This window comes from Podarcis raffonei, chromosome 1 (genome assembly GCF_027172205.1).
Source record: "Podarcis raffonei isolate rPodRaf1 chromosome 1, rPodRaf1.pri, whole genome shotgun sequence".
NCBI lineage: Eukaryota > Metazoa > Chordata > Lepidosauria > Squamata > Lacertidae > Podarcis > Podarcis raffonei.
The window spans coordinates 73,225,839-73,248,375 of NC_070602.1; the positions used below are offsets into that span (position 1 = coordinate 73,225,839).

General features: G+C 44.3%; 1 protein-coding gene across 2 annotated transcripts in view; it reads right to left on the reverse strand.

Moving 5' to 3' along the window:
* SLC22A18 (solute carrier family 22 member 18) overlaps window positions 1-22,537 on the reverse strand; it is a 96,606-nt gene that overhangs the window by 10,278 nt on the left and 63,791 nt on the right. For both annotated transcript variants that reach the window (XM_053393689.1, XM_053393680.1), the window contains exons 8-9: window positions 21,886-21,986; window positions 977-1,078 (exon numbers count right to left, since the gene is read on the reverse strand). In XM_053393689.1, the coding sequence (XP_053249664.1) occupies window positions 977-1,078; window positions 21,886-21,986 (203 nt within the window). The remainder of the gene's footprint in view (window positions 1-976; window positions 1,079-21,885; window positions 21,987-22,537) is intronic.

Genomic DNA, 22,537 nt, shown 5'->3' on the forward strand with positions numbered 1-22,537 from the left:
GCTGTCCTTTGTCAACAACAAATTGTCGCTGCTTTTTGTGTTGAATATATGCTATATGGTAATTTATGGACCTAATAGGTATCTAAAGCCATTTGCACATAACAAAATATGTATTTTATCAAAGTAATTGTTGAATTGAAATACAATTAAGGAGAAGTATATTAATAGTGAAATATAATTAAGAATATGTATATTAATAGTGAAATAATTATTAAGCTCTAACTGTATGTAGGTTTTATTTTATTTGTTTCTTATCTTATATTTTGGAAATGTACATCCGGTGTTTTTTTTCCCTTTACATTTTTGGGGGGCCCCCAAGAGAGTGGGGCCCTAAGCTATAGCTTGTTTAGCTTATACGTAAATCCGGCACTGAGGGTAACCATAATTTTCTGCCACTATTGCACCTGGAAATGAAGGGGGAATCTGAAAGGGGAGCTCTTGAGTCTGCAGTACATTCCCATCTTCCAAGTGATGGTTTGGAGGATCAACCACATTGAATCTACTGTGGTTAGATGTATTTTTTGTCCTTCTGGACAATGTAACGCAAACAGCAGAAGTTTGATTACACCTTTTTTTAAAAAAATGTTGGCTTTTATATTTTCTCTCAACCCAGGAGATTCTGGCAAGATTTGGGAAAATCCATTCCAAGCAAAGCATCCTTTAACTTGCAAATATTTTTAAAATTCCAGGAGGAAGTAAAGGCTTAAATTATCCCCCCTTGTTTGTCCTAGTTGGACCATGATAGGAAGCTGACTGTTGATCTGGAAGCCTGGTAGAGCTTTTGGTCATAACACAAACACACATGGGAGAAAATTGAAAAATGTGTGAATGGACCACCACTAATGTAACACAACAGACAAAACTCCCAGATTATGTCAAACACAATACTTTTCATATGTTCACTTGCATAGCATCAAGTGTAGAGTATTCAAAAGCACAGCCTTATCAGGTAATGTATGTGTGTCTGGTACCTTACCATACCAACACCCACTCCGCAGAAGACAAGGACGCACAACATGAGCAGAGTCCACTCTGAATAACGACTTGTCAATCTCCCAATTACTAGGCCCTGGACAACCTATGGAAAGAGAGGGCAGAGACATAGACAATGTCAAATTCTCAGATGCTTCTAGCCCAGAGTGAATGTTTGCTTTTGTACACTAACAAGGCCCAGAAACTCAGTGTTGTATCTGTGAGTGTCATCTGTCAGAACAGACCGCTGGACTAGCTGGGTCATTGGCTTGAGGCATCAGGCTTGATCTTCTTAAGTTCATGTGCATGTCTGTGGGCACATGAAACAACTCTACGCTGCAGATCAATGTGTATGGCCCTGAACACTGCCTGGATAGAGACCACCTGGGATCACTTTGAAGGAAGAGCAAGCTTGCAAACGTAGGAAAAGAGGAAATGAGACGGTGCAACCTAATCCTGAAAATAGTTCTTAAATGCACAGATCTCCTGGGAGGTTCTTCCTCTAGGTGTGCCATTTCACTATATGAGTAATTATAGGGTTTGGGGTTTAATTATATTCCCCCCACCCTGCCCTAAGGGATGGCTCCCAAGTTCCCTAGACATACTTTCTAATAAACTCAGTTCCACGTTGACACTATGCCAATTCAGAGGGGAGAAGTTCTTGTTAATCAAGCCTTATAGCTGGGGCCATGGGAAACTTTCTGGTTTGTGCGGCCACTTGAGCTTTATTGCAGTTGGTACATGGACCTGAGTCACATGAGTGTCACAGGTCCCCGGAACTCTTTAGTAAGCTCACTCGTGACTGGTGGGAGACGCAGCTCCCATCTTGTCTGCCCGCATCATTCCATGAGTATTCATATTTTTGTCAAATTTCATTAGTTTTCATTAGTTTTGAAATGAAAAATAAATCCTTGCAGGTTGTGCACTCATCTACTACAAAACATCCAGGCTTATCCAATTGATCCTCTTTTAAAACAACCACCACCACATCAAAACTACAGCAAAACTGTAGCAAACCACAGCAGGCCTAGCCACATATGTCGATGCCTCGATACTGAATAATTCTTTGTTGTTGAAAGTGTAACAGCAGGGATCATTCAGTTTGTAACAGAAAGGGTTAATTTTAGTTCCAGTGTCAGTGAACTACCCAAGGGAGGTGGTGATGGTGTTGCTAAGCAACCATTTAGATTGGCATGATCTTCACTGAGGTAACATGTGTGCTGATTGGCTGCGGAGTTCTGAGGGAGCTTTTCTCTGCATGCTTTAGATGGATACTTAACTCTATTCTTATCAAGGCGTAACCTAAAAGACAAAACCTCACTGTTCTTTTATCCTCAAATTATATATTGTTTTTGTTCAGTTTGGTTAGTAAACTGTTATCGGTACAGTGGTACCTCTGGTTATGAATGGGATCTGTTCCAGAGGCCCAGCCGTATCCTGAAAAATTCGTAACCGGAGGACCGCATCTGTGCACAGCGACACAAAGCGCTTCAGCGCACGCTTGAGCGGCAAACCCACTTCTGCGTTCACAACTCGAAGATTACGTTACCTGAAGATAACATAACCTGAGGGTCCACTTATTTCTCTTCTCTCTAGCTTCCATCTGTTGTTACCTTGATGCATATATGTGTACATAAATTGCCAGTGGGCTGTGCATTCTTCCTTCTCCCCCTTCCTTGGTAAGCAAAAGGAAGAACAGGAACAACAACAAAAGAAATGCTCAGTGATGTTCTGTAATTGTATCACAGTTGTATCATAATTACAGACAAGCTGCACAGCTATAGCAAATCAATTCCTCTCCTTCACCAGCCATAACAAGATACCGCACTGAAAAGGAGGGTGCAGAAGTATCAGTAATAAGAGCTCATGTACAGCTGAACGACTGAGCAGGAAAGGACTATCCTCAAGAGCAATTCAAACTGCCTGAGGCTGTGCCCCTATGCAAGGAAGAGGAGGAAAGTGACCAAATGGTCAGGACAGGCACTGAAAATTTTCCTACACAGAGGTAATCTGCTCAGTACAGTTGCAGAAACACTTGTGGGACACTTCAAACAACATTCTTTGTCCAACAAAGATATTATCTCCAAGTCCAAAAAAAAAAAAAAAGTTGATGTGGGAAACAGCCATGGGGCTCTGCACTGGAGAAATGGCTAGCAAATATGGAAAATGGAGCACTGGGCCAGGGACATCATTTCCTAATCATTGCCCAGTCAGGGTGGCTATGGTTATGGGTGGACCAGCTTCAGGCAGTGTGATAGGGGAGAAGAGGCTGTGAAGCAGATATGAGAGCACAGATGATGAAGGCCTGTCCTTTTTTTGCTAGTTCTGACCTCAGATCAGAACTGAAGCTCCTGATGAGAGTTAGCTGTGGCAGGGAGGCTTATGGCAGAGTCCAGAGTACATACATGTCCAGAGTGCATACATGGGTATGTCAAATGAGAGTCGTCATAGCGATCCATAGTTAAAAGTAGAGGTCAGCACATGTGTCCTCTTTTGTGCTCCTTAAAATATGGCAACCCTATGTGACCTTACTTATTCTAGAGAAGAATCAAGGTTTCCATTGCTGCATTTCACTTAATTGCATCACAGCTATGATGCATATGTCTGACACATTATAACGAGGGTGGGGGAAGAATGACCTATTAGTGTGTCAGTGCTTAAGTGTCAGTACCACACATGCCTGCCTTTATGACTGTAGCAATGCTCATGGTAAGAGGAAAGTGGGAAAATTCCAAGAAAATTCCAAGAACATTTTATTTGGGCAGGGTTCTTGTGCCTTTAACAACTGCCCGACAGGCAAGAGATTCAGCAGGTGAACACATTTACCGTAAACGTCTAATAAGCTTATAGCCTACTTTGCTACCACATGGTCCTAAAAGCGGTTTACAAAACTGTAAAATAAATCATAAATACACACAAACTGAACACATAAAATTCAGTTCCCCGTTGGTGTATCTCATACCAGCAATATACTTGATCCATTGAATTCTGCTTGGTACACCTCTGTTAAAGCCATAGAATCCTGGCCAAAATTAGGTAGCAACACATCTACCACCGACCATGAACAGTCACAGTCTCCTCTTCAGGAAGACAAATGGTGAACTTCCTCGCCCTCCTGTCTAGCCTTCACGTGTGAAAAGGAACTCATTAATCGAAAGGATTGAGCAAACTCCCATTTTCACAACAGCTCAAAGGGAAGTGGGTGTTGAACTCTTAAACAGATTACAGGTTCTTATTCACATCGCTTGACAGTAGCTGGGAAAAGGAAGGGAAAGAGGTGAGAGTGTTACAGAGGACTGCAGAATAATTGCCATGTTAACACCCAAGCTTTGGCCTTTGGCCATTTTAGCTTTAATTCTATGGCATTATATAGGGTGATACAGAATAATGGCCTTTCAGAATCAGGCTGTTCATGTTCTCATGCAACCTCAGGCTTCAAGCCATCATTAGCACAACATTACAAGTAATTTGCGGCTCCTTTCCATGGAGGGTAGATGAGAAGCATCACAGCTTCATGCTATCAAACACCTCCTTAAAAGTGAACCGTCACTAGAATTTTGCACGTTTCCACACCAGAAGGCGAGACCTCAAAGCGCTGCTGTGAAGGCCAGCTCCCACTGAAATGAATGAACAAGTCACATGAATCATACCTGCTCATCCGCCAGGTATTGCATGAAGGGGTGGAGGTTACGCCAGGCTCCAAGTGTTTTATGAGCTCAGTGTCACTGACTCAGCAATGGTACATTTCACAGACAGAGGATTAGATATTCTGTGTTACCCAGACTCTCCTCTGTGATCTGTACGAGGAAGACAACAGTGGAGTCTTTTCGGACTTCAGTGAACCTATCTTTGGGTTAAATGCAGTACGTTTCTGAGCACAATTCAAAGTGTTGGTGCTGACCTTTAAAGCCCTAAATGGCCTTGGCGTCTCCACCCCCATCCTTCAGCCCAGACACTGAGGTCGAGCACTGAGGGCCTTCTGGCGATTCCCTCGCTGTGAAGCCAAGTTACAGGGAACCAGGCAGAGGGCCTTCTCGGTAGTGGCGCCCTCCCTATGGAACGCCCTTCCATCAGGTGTCAAGGAAATAAACAACTATCGGACTTTTAGAAGACATGTGAAGGCAGCCCTGTGTAGAGAAGATTTTAATGACTGATGTTTTAATGTATTTTTAATATTTTGTTGGAAGCTGCCAAGAGTAGCTGGGGTATATTATTATTATTATTATTATTATTATTATTATTATTATTATTATTATTCCCCGAGCCATAGCTCAATGGTGCAACATCTGCTTTACATCCAGAAGGTACAAGGTGAAATCCCCAGTGTTACTAGACTGTCTGAAACTCTGGAGAGCTGCTGCCAGCAAGTTTAGACAGTGCTGAGCTAGCTGGACCAATGGTCTGATTCAGTAATAAGGCAGCTTTGGATGTTTATATGGATCATTCCATTCCTCTCCAGTGCCCCTTTACCCTTTGAAAAGTCTCTCCGGAGGATCATAGAAATATAGAGTTGGAAGGGACCCCAAGGGTCAAGTCCAAGCCAGGATCTGGGGGACCTACCAAACATTGTGGGCTGTATCATATGAGGCCACAGGGGGACACGGGAGGAATTAACCAAACTCAGATAGAAGAAATCTATCCTCTACTGATGCAAGATTCCTCTACCCTGTTTTGGGCAATTCCTTCCACCCATTGCAGCCTCATATGACAAAGCCCACAATGTTTGGTAGGGTCCCCAGACTCTCTGGAGAGACTTTTAGGGGGCAGGGGTACATGGGGCTGCAGGGGAAAGGAAAAGAAGGGGAAGATTCATTGTGAGAGCTTGCCTTCTGCTCATACAACCCAAAAGGCTCCCTGGGGACTCCCTGTTGTTGTTTTACAGTAGAAAAAATGTTCTAAGAATGGGGAGGCAATTTTATAATTGACACAAGGACCACCAACTCAGTGGGTTTCCCTCAAGCTCAATGCAGGAGAGAGGACTGTACTTCTGCTCCAAACTTGCTGAGCACTCTTCCATTTGCAGACTTGCTACGAAAATTATGAAAATCTGGATGCGTCCAAAAAGACCTTGCCAAATTGAAAACAGGATCTCACCGGTTTATTGTAAGAGATATTGGCACCTTATGCAGTAATTCATTTTGTTTCTAAGTTGTAAATATCAGCAATAATGAGAGAATATACAAAAGATCTCCTGAGTGGGAAGAGAAAAAAGAAGAAAACTGGGGAATGAAAAATATTGTACCACAAGGGGAGGAAGTATGACAATTGTGCAGACTCTGGGTGTTCAGAGGAGACTGCGAGCAGTGCTGTGGGGCAGCTACTGCCTATGGGACACCTTAAGGATGGGCAACTTGTGGCCCTCCTAGTGTTGTTGGATTCCAACTCCCAGGAAGCATGGCTAATAGTAAAGGATGATGGGAGTTGTAGTCCAAGGCACCTGGAGAGCATGAGTTTGCAGAAGGCTGGTAAAGATATACATGCTCACTTATTGGGCCCTGTCTTCATTTCTGTCCAAATAAATTTTGCAGAGAAATCTCTGAAGGAGACTCATGCAAACATTCTCACACTTGTACTTTGCCACCTAAGTAGTGTGTGAACACTGTATCCCAAACAGTATCTTTTCCCATAGTTCTCAACTTTTCTAGGCTCTGGCAAGAGCTGCCATTAACCTCACCTGCTACATGGGACCCACTTTTCACTATTTAGAGTGGATTGTACCAATCCGCTTACGTGATGGAACATCCCCACCCTCTCTTCTTCCTGGGTTTTCGCCAATCCTCTGGAGCAAATTTGGAGGAGTGTGGAGTGTGTGAGTAAAGGAGAGAGAGAAGGCATGTTGCACAAATAGAAGTTTTTGCAGGAATAGAAAAACTTTGTTGGATACAGCCCAACATAGGCTTTTTCCTCCTTGTATTTATCTGTTTGCGTGCCACTCAACAAATCAAATAAAAAAACAAGATGTAGAACCACAACATCCAAAGCTACAGGAATGCAACAGAAATAAATCTGCACTCCCCTTAAATTCTTTTTCTCCTTCGCTCTCCCTTCAGACCCCCCTTTTTCTGCTTAACTATGGATACCATACGTCCATAATTCTCGGCACATATGGCAGCCTCAGAACGGCGTTGCCCCCTCCAAAAAGCTCAACAACACTCAACAGCTTTTCTGTCTGAATTTTCACTGTTTGAAATATGGCAACCCTAACTTAACCCTCTTTTGCCACCTTTTTGCCAAAAGAAATGGGTGTTGGCACCTCTAGTGTGCTCAAACCTAGACTGCCCCAACCCACCAAACGAAGATCAGTAGCATATATGCTGTGTGACTTCTTGACACTCAGCAGAAACTGGTGAAGTGCAACATTAGCTTTGCTAGTGAAATCCACCTGCTTTCCAGGCAAATCCCTTCCTGCAGCTTTGCCTATGCCCACAAGAGTTTCAGGATGGGCAATTGATACAGACAGAGGCTACAGGCAGATACAGAAAGAACTCCACAGGGAAGGGCCCTGAGTGACTCAGCAACAGAGCAGACACATTGCATGCAAATGTTCCCAGGCTCAACTCCCAATATCACCAGCTAGGGCTGTCTGAAATCCTGAGCTGCTGCAGCCCAACTATGTAGAGCAAGGTGGAGAACTTCTGGCTTCCCAGATATTGCAGGACCACAGCTCCCTTTGTTCCCTGATCCTGACCACTGGCCATTGCTGGCTGGGTCACAGGTCCCTCATCCTAGGTGCAGACTGAGCTAGAAGCAGCAGTGGTTTAAGGCAGCTTTTATATGCCTATTTGCATTAGACGTCAGCTCAGCTTTGCTTCCCTTACTGCAAATTTGTGGAGACGTGAAGGATCTTTGGTTTAGGCATCCAGCTCGCCTCCACTTTTCAATCGTCCATATTGATAAGTGTTTCAGTCCCACACAGCACACAGGGGGCTGCCTGGACCTCTTCTCCCCCACCCCATCCGGCCCCATTGTGCTTGCCTTTGAAACATAACCTTCTTTGAAGTTGTGTGTGAACAGAAGGCTCAGTTTACCTTAACAGGAATCTGCTCTGTCATCAATACACAAAAGAGGAAGGAAATAGTTTGCAAGTGACATAACAAGAGCCGCCCATGGCTATGTACACAAGCTGCAGGTGAAACAACTCTGTCTTTGTCCTCTTTCAAAGACAGATAAGCGTCTGAACTGGCAGTGGAAATATTTAATTGGAAACTCCCAGCAAATATGGCCAAACAGTAAAATCTGTCTTTCTTCTCTTCATGCGCCATTAACAATGGTTACCGTGCCACATTTCCAGCTGATCTTTTCAGATCTGAAAGGAGAAAAATACACAGTGGAGATAAAATTTAATCTCCTTTTGGGATAGAAGTCAGCCTTGGGAGGTGCCTTCGATACAATTATTAATATATAATATTCTATCAGCGCTCTCTCTCTCTCTCTCTCTCTCTCTCTCTCTCTCTCTCTCACACACACACACACCATAAAAGATATTCATAGAAACTTGAAAGGCATGCAGTAGCCTGTATGTTGGAGAGGTTTCTGATGAATATGGAACTCAAAGGCCAGAACTGAAGTAACCAGCTTTCAGCTTCAGTTCCTTCTACTAGTATTTAAAAACATTAGCAGAATTTGTGCAGTGTTAATCCACAAAGCACAGCTAGGAAACCAGAACAGTTGGAGAAGGTTGGGCTCTTGCCCTCAGGCCCCTAACCCTCTCAGGGTATAAGCAGTCGGCATTGCTCTGTAAAAACTCAATGGCCAAGTATGGCAAGCAAGATCATCCATCTGGTTTCAAATCTGTCTGTAAAGAACCCAGTGGCAGTTGTGGCCCATTGGGATTGGTAGGCTAGACAGAAGAGAGGCCAATGGTACATAGAATCAGAGCCAGAGCCAATCACAGGCAGAGCCACAGGAGCCAGGGCCAAGGGGTCTTCACCCTCCCAATGAAATATTTGAGGGGGCACCCCCCAAAAGTTGATGGGCATTGCCATTCAAATGGTGTGTGTACACTGCATCATGTGATTGATTACGCAGGGTAGGGCTTACCTGCCCCCCATATTTTATTCAAGTTGGCACCCCTGGGCAGAGCCAACTACTTCTCGTTTTGCCTCCAACCTATGTTATACATTTACAGCATTGCCATATCACTTTAAACAGTGAATCCTTCCCCCAGTGAATCGTGGGAAGTGTATTTTGTTAAGGTTGCTGAGACTTGCTTGGAGATCCCTCTTCTACTGACAGGGGTTCATTCCCAGAGTTCCCTGAAAAGAAGGATTGACTGAGAACTGTAGCTCTGTGAGGGGAACAGGGAACGCTGAATAACTCTCGGTACCCTTAACAAACTACACTTCCCAGGATTCTTTGGGGGAAGCCATGGCTGTTTAAAGTGGTATGATACTCTTTTAAATGTATAGTGCAGGTGGGGCCTGAAATTAAGGAAGAGGAAGCTGACAGTCAGGGTTACCTCCCCCACCCCCTACAGAATGCTTGTAAGTAATAAGACAGGTAGATTAAGCATAGACTGAAAATCATGGGGCAGTGCCCCATTTGCCTTTCTAGACCAACCTTCCACTCAAAGAGCAGCTTGACAAGAGATCTCTTTCATGACATACAAGAGCAGATCGCTACAACCAAGGACAACCATTAACAAGTCTCAAATGTGGCTTTACAAATAGCACTTCTTTTTTTAGTGTTAAGAGACTAAAAATAATCTGAAGGGTGTTGACATGCACACACACGTGTGTGTATACAGCAAGGTTTCTTGTCCTAGCCGGATCAAAACCCTGCCCTAGCAAGATCGTGGAAAGAACAAACACAGCTGTTGGCTCTGATTTCACTGATGACTTTTAGAAGAGTTTGGATTTGATATCCCGCTTTATCACTACCCGAAGGAGTCTCAAAGCGGCTAACATTCTCCTTTCCCTTCCTCCCCCACAACAAACACTCTGTGAGGTGAGTGGGGCTGAGAGACTTCAGAGAAGTGTGACTGGCCCAAGGTCACCCAGCAGCTGCATGTGGAGGAGCGGAGACGCGAACCCAGTTCCCCAGATTACGAGTCTACTGCTCTTAACCACTACACCACACTGGCTCTCCTGTCGATATCCTGCCACTAGAAAACAGATTGCCAGTCCATATTCACTGCACATCCACTGTGCTGTGAGCTGACAAATGGCAGCGTGCTTTTGTCACAAGAACTTAGAGCTGACTCTTTAGAACCACTGGAGGGGTCCTTATATGCGAAGCCCCTGCTCAGTGGAGGGGATCCAGCACTAGAGTGTTCTCAGTAGATGTCTGCCCAGTCTCTGCTTGAAGACTCTAGCGAGGAAGAGCCCAGGTAGTTGGTGCTGTTGCTGAATTGCTTATACAGTTAAGAAGAATATTCTCCTGATATTCAACTGACATCTACCCCACCCCCTGTTACCTCAAGCCCATTAGTTCTATTCTTGCTCTCTGAGGCAGCAAAGAACAAGCGTTTGCTCTTTGGGGCCACAAACTCACCATGAGATAGCTGGTAGCATTAGGGACACTCAGTAAGGTGGGCACTACCATGCCTACACATCTAAATGAAAATGCAGAAGAGCAAACTTTCCCCAATGGCTGGAAATTATGGATGACTGGCTCTGCCCTAAGGGAAGGGACCATAGTCCAGTGCTAGAGCATCTAAACAGGGCTGGAAGAGAGGCCTGCATGAAATCTTAGAGAGCCACTGCTAGCTTGTGACGACCACACCGAGATAAATGGCTTGATATACGACAGCTTCCTATCTTCACACATTTACAGCTGCCCTGTGATGATTTTTTAACTGGGTGCCAAATAGCAGATTGCTCTCTCTATCCACTCTTGATACCTTCACTTCCCTCAGAGGTTTGCGGGAGGCAGATGCGGCAGCACAGGAGAAGGCATTCTCTATGGCAGCCCCTAAGCTGCAGAATTCCCTCCACACAGCCTGGCACTTCCATTATGTAGTTTCTGTCATGTGCTGAAGATGCGCTTCTCTGCCCTGGCCTTACGCACCTGAGATATATATTTTTAAGACCCACTCTATTCTTGTGACTGTAACTGGAAACTATTTTTAATATTGCATTTTCAAATTGCTGCAACTTTCCTAGGGAAGGGCTGGTAAGAAACTGAAACAGCCACCACAACAGTTTACACGCCTAGTTTAAGCTCGAGCTCACCAGTGCTTTTCATGGGAACGGATTTCCATGTCATGGCTCACCCCTAGAATATGTCAAGTCCCAATAACGTGACTGAGCTTGTGTTGAACATTTCTTGCACTCTTCTAGAGTGATCAGCAGTGGCCTCAAAGTGCCTAGTATTAAGAGGGAAATGGCACCCATGTCAGAAACTTTGAGCTGTGGGACCTCTTTTCCTTAAGGAAACACTAACCAGCTTCTGAAACCTCCTTATCCTGTAACACAAGGTACTAGTTTCAGCTTCAATGGCCAGCTCAGGTAACATCCATGAAATGGCTACGCCAACTCTACACAGCTCCACATGCCTGCAAGGGCCATGACCCAGATGGTCTACATGCTTGCAAATAAAAACTTCAGGGTGAAAAGCTCACTGAGCTCCAACACCACCTGTATTATACAGCCACACTGGCTTCCAGTGCATTTCTGGGACAAAATAGTTCCAATCATTGGACCTGGCCTATTTATTGGACCACCTGCATCTGTGCCATCCTGCCCACACAACGAGGTCTCAATAGGAGGCCTTCCTCTTGTGCCCACCCCTTGAGTCTGTGAGGTGGGTGGAGGGTCTTCGTCATGGTGCTCCCAAAACTTTTGAACTCCTTCCCAGTAGGTTTGTAGCTGGTGTTTACACTTAAGGGTTTTTAGAAAGTATTAAAGACCTATTTGTTTCAATTGGCCTTCTCTTGGGGAATTTGCTGGATCGAGGCTGGAGTGGATTATGTTACAGAGAATCCGAATGGGTTTTATTCTTTTTTCTATCATATTGATTTTCCACCATTACAATTTTTTTTCGCTATTGTAAGCTGCTCTGGATGGGCTTTGCCTGGAAAGAAAAAGCATAGACTTTTTTTTTTTAATGAGTGCATGGAGGTCACGCAGCAGCCACAGTGCTTGATGGTTTTGCTCCTTCAGCTTGGAATTAAATTTGATGTTCAGATGAAAAAGCAGAGAGACTTAATGAGAGTGCACACACTGCACCTTCCTTCCTCTCTGATCCATCCAGTAATAGCTTTTCCCCTCCAGATGTTTTGCTGGAAGCCAGAGCTCTATGGCAAGAAAACAGATGATTGGCTCATATTTAATTAAGCCTCTGGGCCAAATCTCAGTTTTCATTTCATTCAGTTGTGGATTCAAAATAAAAGCTTAGCACCATCTGAGGTTTTAGAGGCTCTAGCTTTCCCAAAGGTTCAAATTGCATCCAGGTGCTGGGATAGGGAGGGTAGGGAATAGCCGTGATTATTTTTGTCCCCTTTCTTTTTACAAAGGCTGGATAGATATCCCTTTCAGCACAGGGGAGGGGGAGCTCATGGTCTCCAAAGAAGTTGAAACCGTGGAGCACTGTGCGTTGTGCTCTTATTCATTAAAATGCAGCTAATGATCACTCCTGCATTGATGTAATGTCATAGGAGAGCACACAGCTCTGAAAGAATTATATGAAAATAATAATAATAATAATAATAATAATTTTGGTAGGGGGAAATGCAGTCAAAACAGCAATGAATGAATGCTATATTGAAAAACTCTTGAATTTCCCTTAGGTACAGAAATATTGCCATGGGAAATGCCTTGGACATATATTTTTTTTAATGGAAAGGCATTGCATACATGTAACAAATAAATAACAAATCTCTGTACTCAGAAAATTTAGGGTGCATCTACTTATACTGGTACTTACCGGTATATTGCAGTCTTAAAGCTTATCCACACTTTACCTTTCCCCTGCTCTTTCCAGGCAATGAGCCACACTTTAAAGCTGTGCCTGAGCGCCCCCTTTTCCCCACAAAAACCTGCTCTTTAAAGCCAAATTGGAGCAAACGTCAATATGCGGAAAATCCGAATTGACGTTTGTTCCAATTGAGTGCTAAAGAGTGGGTAAGTGTGGCTAAGCCCATATACTGGCTTAAGAAACATCCCCTTTCTATAGGAATACTAGGGTCACCAACATTTTGGGGCCAGAATTTTTAGGAAATGCAATTGATGCCAATCACAAAATGGCTGTCATGGGGATGCGGCATAACACAACATGATTGCTGTTGGAGCACAACGTATAAAATGGCTGCTGCATCTGAAAGAGCAGAAAAAGATGCAGGGCCACAAAGAGACAGGAACCCACCAATGGGAAAAAGGCTCTACATCAGAGCCTCCATCATGCCCACTCACAGTGAGAAGCTCTTTGTACCTCTTCTCTATTCAGAACAGAAGGAAGTGTGGGTGTCTACTCTTGACATCCGATGAAATGTTTAAGGGGGCTTGCTCAATGTAGGAGAGCCCGAGTCAGTGCAAACAGGATATGACCAAGAGCAAATCGTCTCAAATACATTGCTGAAATTTGAGAGGATATCTAATGATGAGACCTTTCTTGGATGCCATAGAAAATACTGGTGGGCACTACATGGCGGTCATGGTAAGACTCCAGCATCAGGCAATATCAGACAAAGAATGCACAGCAAACTCATCAAACTACAATTCACAGTTTCCCTTGGGGAAATCAGGGCCAGAGACAGTGTTTGGGGGCATAGAGCTCTACAGAGGGACTCCTCCTGTGCCAGCGTCCTTCCGTGGGCTCATCTAACACAGACTCTTCCGATCCACATTTTAATTCTCCACCATGCTCCAGAGTGATGCTATATTGGGAACATTGTGAGAAAATAAAATGGAGTCTGCTTAGTTGCTGAGGGCGGGGTGTGTTTGTAAAGGGAGCCACAGCAAGCATTGCTTGAGGATGCTGTGCAATGCATAAATCCCACACAAGTACATACTGTAGATATACCCTCAATATCCATGCATCATAAGCAAAAAACCAGACACCAATACTATTTTCAGCACATAAAGGTGATTGTGCAGGAAGATTCCCAGCATGGAATTATTTCATCAAAGTTTATCGATGAATGAGCAACATCATCTAAAGAGGGGCATATGAATTGGATATGGCACACATCTGAGTGACTTAAAGAAAGTAAGTGTGACCTAAGTGTTCTTGATATCACAGATAGTAGGGTTTTGTCTAAGGGCCAAACTAGACGTGATGTTTAATATATCTTTGTATTTCAAAAGAAAAATGCAAATAGAATCAGCTTTTTTTTTCTGAGGGCAGGGGATGATAATTCTCAGGATTGTAGATGTGGAGGGGGAAATTAATCCATCCCCCACTCCTGCTGAGAAAAATTTTCCTCCTAAGTGGTTGCCAACAGGGAATTTCCCCCAATGCAAACTGCACCTGCAGGGGAGGGATTTTCCTCTGGATCACAGCAGGGTTAAATCCTCCCTTCCTGCTAATTCTATTTGCAGCTTTAAAAACATGCACATAAAAGGGAAATACAGTGTCATGTCTAGCTGAGCCCTAAGGAGACTTCTAGTCATTGATCTGGAAGATGCCTTTTAAATACACTGTACATCATATGGCTAATCCATTTCTGTAAAACCAAGGTCTCTTGGGAGGCAGAGGGGGGACTTCAACCCTATTTTATTACCTATTCTTTTGGTGTAGGGAGCTTCCTGCTGGATGTATACTGGCTCAGCTCCAAATAATTACACATCATGATGGCTGAACATTTTCCTTATTAGATTCTGCTTCTGGATTCCTTCCATGAGACTGCCTACGCCACTGTCATTTATTGGTATGCCTTGAGCAATTCCAACTTTGGTCATGTTCCATATTCTGAATGTCAGCTTCAAGTCAGAACACTTTTAAGAATTATCCTTTTAAAGGAAAACAATGTGCTCCACAAGTCTCTTATTGTACTTCTTTAATCTTATTCATGGCCCTAAATCTTGTCTCCTCTCGCCCCTTCATCCTTTTTCACCTGGTGATCAAACCCCAGAAGCCTTGCCAAATATTGTATGAAAAAGAAGAAGAAAAGGAAACACTCATGGATGAGAACAAAGATAGAAAGGTTATCCAAATAACAGAAATGAAAAGAAAATGTTGGTCCACTAAAAAGGCCAAGAGCCAGATGTAATCTTGAGCAACTAGACTAGCATAACTACCGGGGACACTAGACAAATTTGCACCAAAAGTTACTTCTCACTATTTCATTAGGGCTTGGACGTGTTATCACAATGTGGGTGTTAATGTGCATCCAGATCAGCAATGCACAAAGACATTGACACTGGCAGCATAAAACAGCAGTGGTTTGAGAACTGGACTTTAGGTCTAGGCCAATGCAAAGAAGTTTCTTTATTACAGAACAGGTGATACAGCCTGATCTGAGGCTAGCTTCATCAACTCTATTTTCACATGACCATAAGAATTTACCATTTCAGGACCCACTAATCTTCATCATGTCTTTTGCAGCTAGAAATATATTGCCACAATTATGGAAAACAGCTACTAAATTAACTCTGGAGGCATGATGGGATAAGACTATGGGACACAGCTCTTGTGGAGAAAGTAATGAAGCATCTTGGAGCCCTAAGGAACCCAAAGACCAAAGATGATTCTGAAACCATATGGTACATGTTTATTCGGTACCCTGGGAAGGACGATGATTGTCCCGTCGTCACCAGCTACTCACAGCTCACCCTGGGACAATCCATTAAGGCAGAGAATAGAAGATGCTTCACAGATATAATCAACTCTACCCTATTGTACAAACCTGCTTAATGTTTGACTTAATCATTTACATTGTATATGCATGGAATTTATTTTGGGGGGTGTTATATGGCGATTGTTTAAGTACATCCATAAGAATAAAGTTTAAAAAAAAAGAAAAAAGAATCCATTGAGCTCAGGTGTTGAGCATGCTCTTTGCATACAGGAGGTGACAGGTTTAATCCCTGGTACTTCCAGCTACGCAATGACAAACCTAGACAGCATCTTAAAAAGTAGAGACATCACCTTGCCAGCAAAGGTCTGTATAGTAAAAGCTATGGTTTTCCCAGTAGTGATGTATGGAAGTGAAAGCTGGACCATAAAGAAGGCTGATCGCTGAAGAATTGATGCTTTTGAATTATGGTGCTGGAGGAGACTCTTGAGAGTCCCATGGACTGCAAAAAGATCAAACCTCTCCATTATTAAGGAAATCAGCCCTGAGTGCTCAATGGAAGGACAGATCCTGAAGCTGAGGCTCCAATACCTAGGCCACCTCATGAGAAGAGAAGACTTCCTGGAAAAGACCCTGATGCTGGGAAAGATGGAGGGCACAAGGAGAAGGGGACGACAGAGGACGAGATGGTTGGATAGTGTTCTCGAAGCTACCAGCATGAGTTTGACCAAACTGTGGGAGGCAGTGGAAGACAGAAGTGCCTGGCGTGCTCTGGTCCATGGGGTCACGAAGAGTCGGACACGACTAAACGATTAAACAACAACAACAACAAACTTCCAGCTACAGCTTCTTGTTTGACACCCAGTGACAAAAACACCAAACTAGATGGATCCACAGTCTGACATGGGATAAGGGATCTTCCTATTTCCCTAAGATTGTGCTGCTGTATGAATCCTTCATGGAGGATAAGGCTAGCAGGGGCTACTAGCTATGATGACTATGTTCTACATCTACACTTTGAGACAGTGCAGTGCTGAACACCCATCACTGGGAACTGCAGGTGGGGAGAGTGCTGTTGTGTTCAGGTTCTTCTTGTGAGCTTTCCCAGAGCATCTGTCAAGCCACTTTGAGAACACGATGCTGGACTAGGTCTCCTTTGTCCTGATCCAGCAGGCTCTTATGTTCTCATGAACCGAGAGAGAGAAATAATAGAAACCTTAGCCTCCTCCTGGTTGGGGTGTTGTACATTTATTATCCAAATGCTGGCTGACACCCTGGCCTATGGACTAGATTTTGCATTTACTGTCATTTAATTAGAACTGGGAGGAGTCCAGGAAAGTGACTGACATATGATTAACTCTTGTGTTGCAAGCTAGTCCAGGGAGAAAGGCGGCTGTACTTTTGCTGGATATTCTTATGTACATGAATGTAGATGAGTTACACACTTAAGAATGTACATGGATGCAGAAGAGTTTCCCACACTAAGCAGTAGAGACTGGCAGGGCTGTGCGGATAGGGTTGCATTGCTTTTCTGCCTGCCCCACACTGAAAGATGCCAAGAGGGAGCAGCAGGGAGTTGGGCACTTTATGGATGCCATGTCAGAAGGGTTGCATTGGCTCTGCTGCTGTGCCTACGCCATGCTGAGCTCCCCACCGCCCTCCCCCTCACCATATCAGTAACAGGCGACATAGGGCATTGGAAACTCAGAACAGTGCAGCCCCACTGGCTGCTACAGGCATTATGCACAGGCAGCACAGACTTCTCCCCACACATGTGAAGTTTGTGCAATTCTCTGACACAAAGAATCTCAGCATCTATTTTTTTATTCTAAGTTTCCAGCCCTTATAGTTGCAGAACTATTTCTGGAAGATGTAATGCCATGTCACATACACACACTCTGACTTGGGCCCCAGGTTATGGGTGCCCAGCATATGTGACATAACATCATGACATCACGTTGCAACATGACATCATGATGTCACGTGCCCCACGGCCTCAGAACCTGACTTCCAGTGGCACCACAAGTCAGGTTCTGAGGTCTTGCAAGGCCTCGGACAGCATCTCTGAGGTCTCACAAGGTCTCGGGTGTGACTTCCGGTGCTTCGCGAGGTACCAGAAGTTGTGTCAGGTGCCCTGTGGTGAGGGTGCTGAGCACCCACAACAAAGAAATTGTGGGTGCTCAGGCCCCCAGGGGCCCCTAGAGATGGTGCCCCTGCACACATACTGTATATATGAAGAGATTTCAGTGGTTGTCTCGAGTTCCTGCTGCCTCACCTCATTTGTGTCCAACAGGAGCACAGAACATAGGAAGCTGCCTTGTATTGAGTCAGACCATTGGTTCATCTAGCCCAGCATAGTCTACGCTGCCTGGCAGTAGCTTTCTGGAATTTTAGACAGGAGGTGCCAGACATTGAACTTAGGCCCTTCGGCCTTCAAAACAGGAGTTAAACCACCAAATAATGCTTCCCCCAAATATTGGCTTCATCATAAAAAAAGAAACAGTAGAATAAAGTGTTTGCCACCTCTCCTTTGGCATTCGCCAGGGCTGGGGAAATGATATGAAAATTATGTTATAATTGCATGTAACCATGTATGGAAGTAACTGGCAGCTCTCCAGTTTGTATTTCTGATGTGGTTCCTAGTCATGAACAAATCACCCACCACTGAAGCCAAGTTGTTTCCTCAGCATGTGTACATAATAAGTGTGGCAGTGCTAGATCTTGATCGACATAATTTGCCCACAGTTCCTTCCTTTAGGAAATGGCAAACCTCTTTCAAGTCCGAAGGGGCTGCTCATAAAAACTAAACGCTGGCAAACACATTAAAACACATGCTTAAAACAAACAAGCTTCTCATGACCATAAAATCAGAATGGCAGTAGAGTGAAGGGGCAATGTTCTTAGGTGGGAAGGAAGATGAACAGAGAAGAAATGATCTGCAGATCAGCCATCCCTGCCTTAGAAGATCACTTATTTTATGAACAGCATCAAAAACAAAAAACAAAAAACAAACCTTTGATGCATTGAAGAGGCACTGGCTCTGGATTAGGGAATTTTCTTCTGCAGCAGCATAACCCGTTCCCCCCACCCGCCCGATCTGTACCCCTCCCCATCTTGTTCTTAATGTGGAATGTGTGCTATGAGTACACATAAACAAATGGTCTTCTCTTCCCACTACAGCAGATGCCTCACTGTTTCTGAAACACAATGGGTGTGTGTCTGTTTGAGTTTTCATATAACCAAGCCATTCTTTTCTGAATGTACACACAAACACACAGGGAGATTTAAAACAAACAGGATACTGATAGAATTGCCTCCTTCCTTTCAGTGATAAGATCAGCCACTTTTCCATCCCGAAGCTTAAAAAGAAAGTATTTCACACATTTGTGTATTTCAAAGAGGTTTCTCCTGTGAGGCCTGCTATCTTTCAATTTAAGCAAAACTGTGGGACTGACATTTGCTGGACAACAAAATAAAAGGCATAGACAATGGGATTTAATGAATGAATCCTGTCAGCAGAAGCCCTGTGCAAAGATGTCTGCTTGAGCAATGAGGTTCTCTCCTTTCTCTCCCCCATATCCTCCCTGTACCCCTGAAATTGGCTTCAGGGCGGGGGTCAGGAGAACCCCAGAAGCGCTGCATGGGGAAAGGAGAGAGGGGTGGGGAAATTTTTTCCACTGATGGAATGAGCAGAGGAGCATGATGTTTAATTCCTTCCAAAATCACATGTATTGCTATATAGTCCATAAACAATCAGAGCTGTACATGTTTACGGGCATCCCCACATGCATCCAGTCGGCCACTGTGTGAACAGAATACTGATCTAGGATAGGTCAGGCATGGAGAACCTTCAGCACACAACCCAAATGACTCCTGGCAGAGCTCGTAATTTGGCTTGCAAGGCCATTTGGCCCCAGCCAAGCTGACCTGCCACTCAACATCAGATGTGGGGCAAGTAAAGTGAATGTTGCAAAGGAACAATTCAGAGCCTTAAAGTGCCCTCCTGATGGTTGCTCTGCATTGGGAGTGACATCTGGTGCTGTTTAAATTTAGTGCCAAATACAAGTCCTGCTATTTTGGAATAAATCTGCTCTGCTATGCAGCTCTCCGTTGGGAGTTTCCATGTGCAACCAATTTCACTGGATTTGCATTTGGCACAGAATTTAAAAAGCACCAAGTGCAAGCCACACTGCACAGGCACAACCAGGAGTGCACAGCTTCAGAGTGATCATTTGCAACAGTGCTCCAAGCAAGGCCTGTTTTTGTCTGGCAGCCTTTCTCAACCTGGCCAGAGCTCAGGGATGATGGGAGTTGTAGTCCAACAACATCTGGGGACCCACAGGTTGAGAACTGCTAGGAGGGTTTGGATCCACCTGATGTCATATAATGACAGGTGACCACAGGAAGGTGAACCCACCCACCTGTCAAAATCGCAGGGGGTTGGCCTAGATGACCCTCGGGGCACCTTCCAAAACTACAACTCCATGATTCTATGAAAAAGTGGCTCATAGAGGGGTGGGGCACTTACTGATCCTGTTGACTAGATAGAAGTGGTCCCCCCACCCCCAAGATTAACCTTTGCTCTTTTATTTCTTTTTCTTCTTTCCATTGAAATGAAAATTACCTTGTGCTTATGTTCATAATTTATATGATGGAGAATGTCTTAAAGTCTACTAATTAGCACTCTATTATTTTAATTAGCTGTCTATAAAATCTGCTAAACAGCAACCATCCAATTATAGTCAGATGAAATTCACCGACTTGTTAACTTCCATAACCCTCAACACAATGGAGAAGAAAATGGAGCTATATAATCCAAAGCCAAAAAGAGCTGCTTCCTGTAAATGAATTCAGCAGAAATGACAATTATCACAGCGTCTGCATCAGATACCTTTAGACAGTTTTACATACAGACCTGGCTTGAAGGCTGATCTGATAAACCTCATTACTCTTTTTATAAGCCATGTGTCTTATGCCCTTTTAATATGTGGGGTTTTTTTGGAGGGGTGTTATTGGGTTGTTGTTTTTATTTTTATTATGTAGTTTGTGGTTTTATATTTCAATTTTATTCTGTGAACTGCCCTGAGACCTCCAGGTATAGGGTGGCAAATTCAACAACAACAACAACAATAATAAAAGGCACACAATAAAAATATTATAACTCAGCCTAAAAAGAAGAAAACTTTCTAGCACTCATGGGCTGCGTCCCAGAGAGCGATACTTTAGTCAGGCCTGAGGATTTGCATGTATTACAGGAGGATATTTGACCTTTTTCTGGGAACAGCGAACACCCATGAAATATCACAAACCTTCAAATATCACAAAAGTATTTGAAAGCCCCCTTGCTTTGCCGTGTGGTATGGGAGGCTGCCGTTGGAGAAACACAAGTCCAAAGCATATTTGGGCAACTGCCTCTTGGGATTTATTCTAACAAACCTTTTATGTTAGAAATGTGCCATAAATATTTGGAACGCACAACTACCATCAACATCCCCCACCAACATATTGCAAAGAGAGTACACAGAGAGGATTGTATTGGAGAACAAAATCCTTTGGGGGGAAACAGAGAGGTGACCAATAGGCCTAACAAGCCCTTTTCAGGCATTCTCCCCTCAGGGGACAACAATTGCACAAGAGGAAGGGTGGTGTCACACTTGCTGCCCCTACTCTCACCACTGTTTTCCTTCCAGCCCCTCTCCCCACCATGAGGGAGAAGATTTGAAATGGGGAGCCTGCTCCATGTGTGTAGCAGAACCCCAAAGGCTGATATACAGGTGAGGTGGCCTAGGAGAGATGGCCTGCGCTGCTGCAGTTTTCCCACAGCACCTAGAAATTCTCTGTTCAATCTGGTCCTGGTCATTCCCCATATACTCTGTTTTTCTTAGCCGCAATAACATATTCATTTTTGCTTCCTCAAAAATGTCCCAGTCCAACAGTGGCGCATCCCATTTCACCACCAGCCACCCCACCACCTCCACTGGAGAAGTGGCACCAGTGGTGGGCAGGGCACCCACAGAGACCCTGCCTGAGGTGGTGGCTTCACCCTGCCTAATGGGTGGGCCAGACCCAGTCAGTCCTCACCACAGTGAAAGTCCTCCCCCTGACTCATTGAGCCATCGTTATTGAAACATAGTGTATCTTCAGGTTAGAGGCACCCAAACCCCTGGCTGGACCTTCTCAAAAAGTTTCTGATAAAAGACTTTGGGAGACACAGCAGCTCTCAGTGCCAACCTCCTTACCATTTGAAGGATTCCACAATATGCCATCACGTACCCAGACGCCGCTGCTTCCAGACCAAAGAAATCAATGGATATGATAGAAAACATGATCAGGAACACACCTAAGGTTAAGGAAAAGACAACCTCTTTTTAGAAGGCAGGTGGCAGTGCTCAGCGCTGTTAACTAGAGATATCAAGAACTGAGCATGGGGCAGAAGCCGTGTAAACTATGTATCTGTAGTGGCCTGCAAAGGTGCAGTGTTGCTGTTCTCCTGGGTCTCAAACGCAGCATGTTGCTGGTGCCTACCTGTGGGAGAGGGGAGTGGTGAGGTAGGTGCAGAGGGCTTGGGGCGTTGCAGTGTGGCTGAGCCAATCTGAGGCTCTCGCCCTTAGGCTCCTGCACAACCCTCGAGCTCCCCAGGCCTCAGCCCTCCTCCTGCAGTAAACACCAGCAATGCACCATGTGTAGAAGCCAGGAGAACATTGGTGCTTCATTTTTGCCACACAGGCTGCTACTATTTGCTTTATTGCCACTGAGCTATACTCTTCCCCCTTAAATGCGGTATCTTTTAAAACTCAATCATTTGGCATGTCTAAAATTGCAATGCCACATACTTTTTCTTGCTCTCTTTCACCCAAAGACGTCTGAAGCACAGTGTAGTGGTTGGGGTGT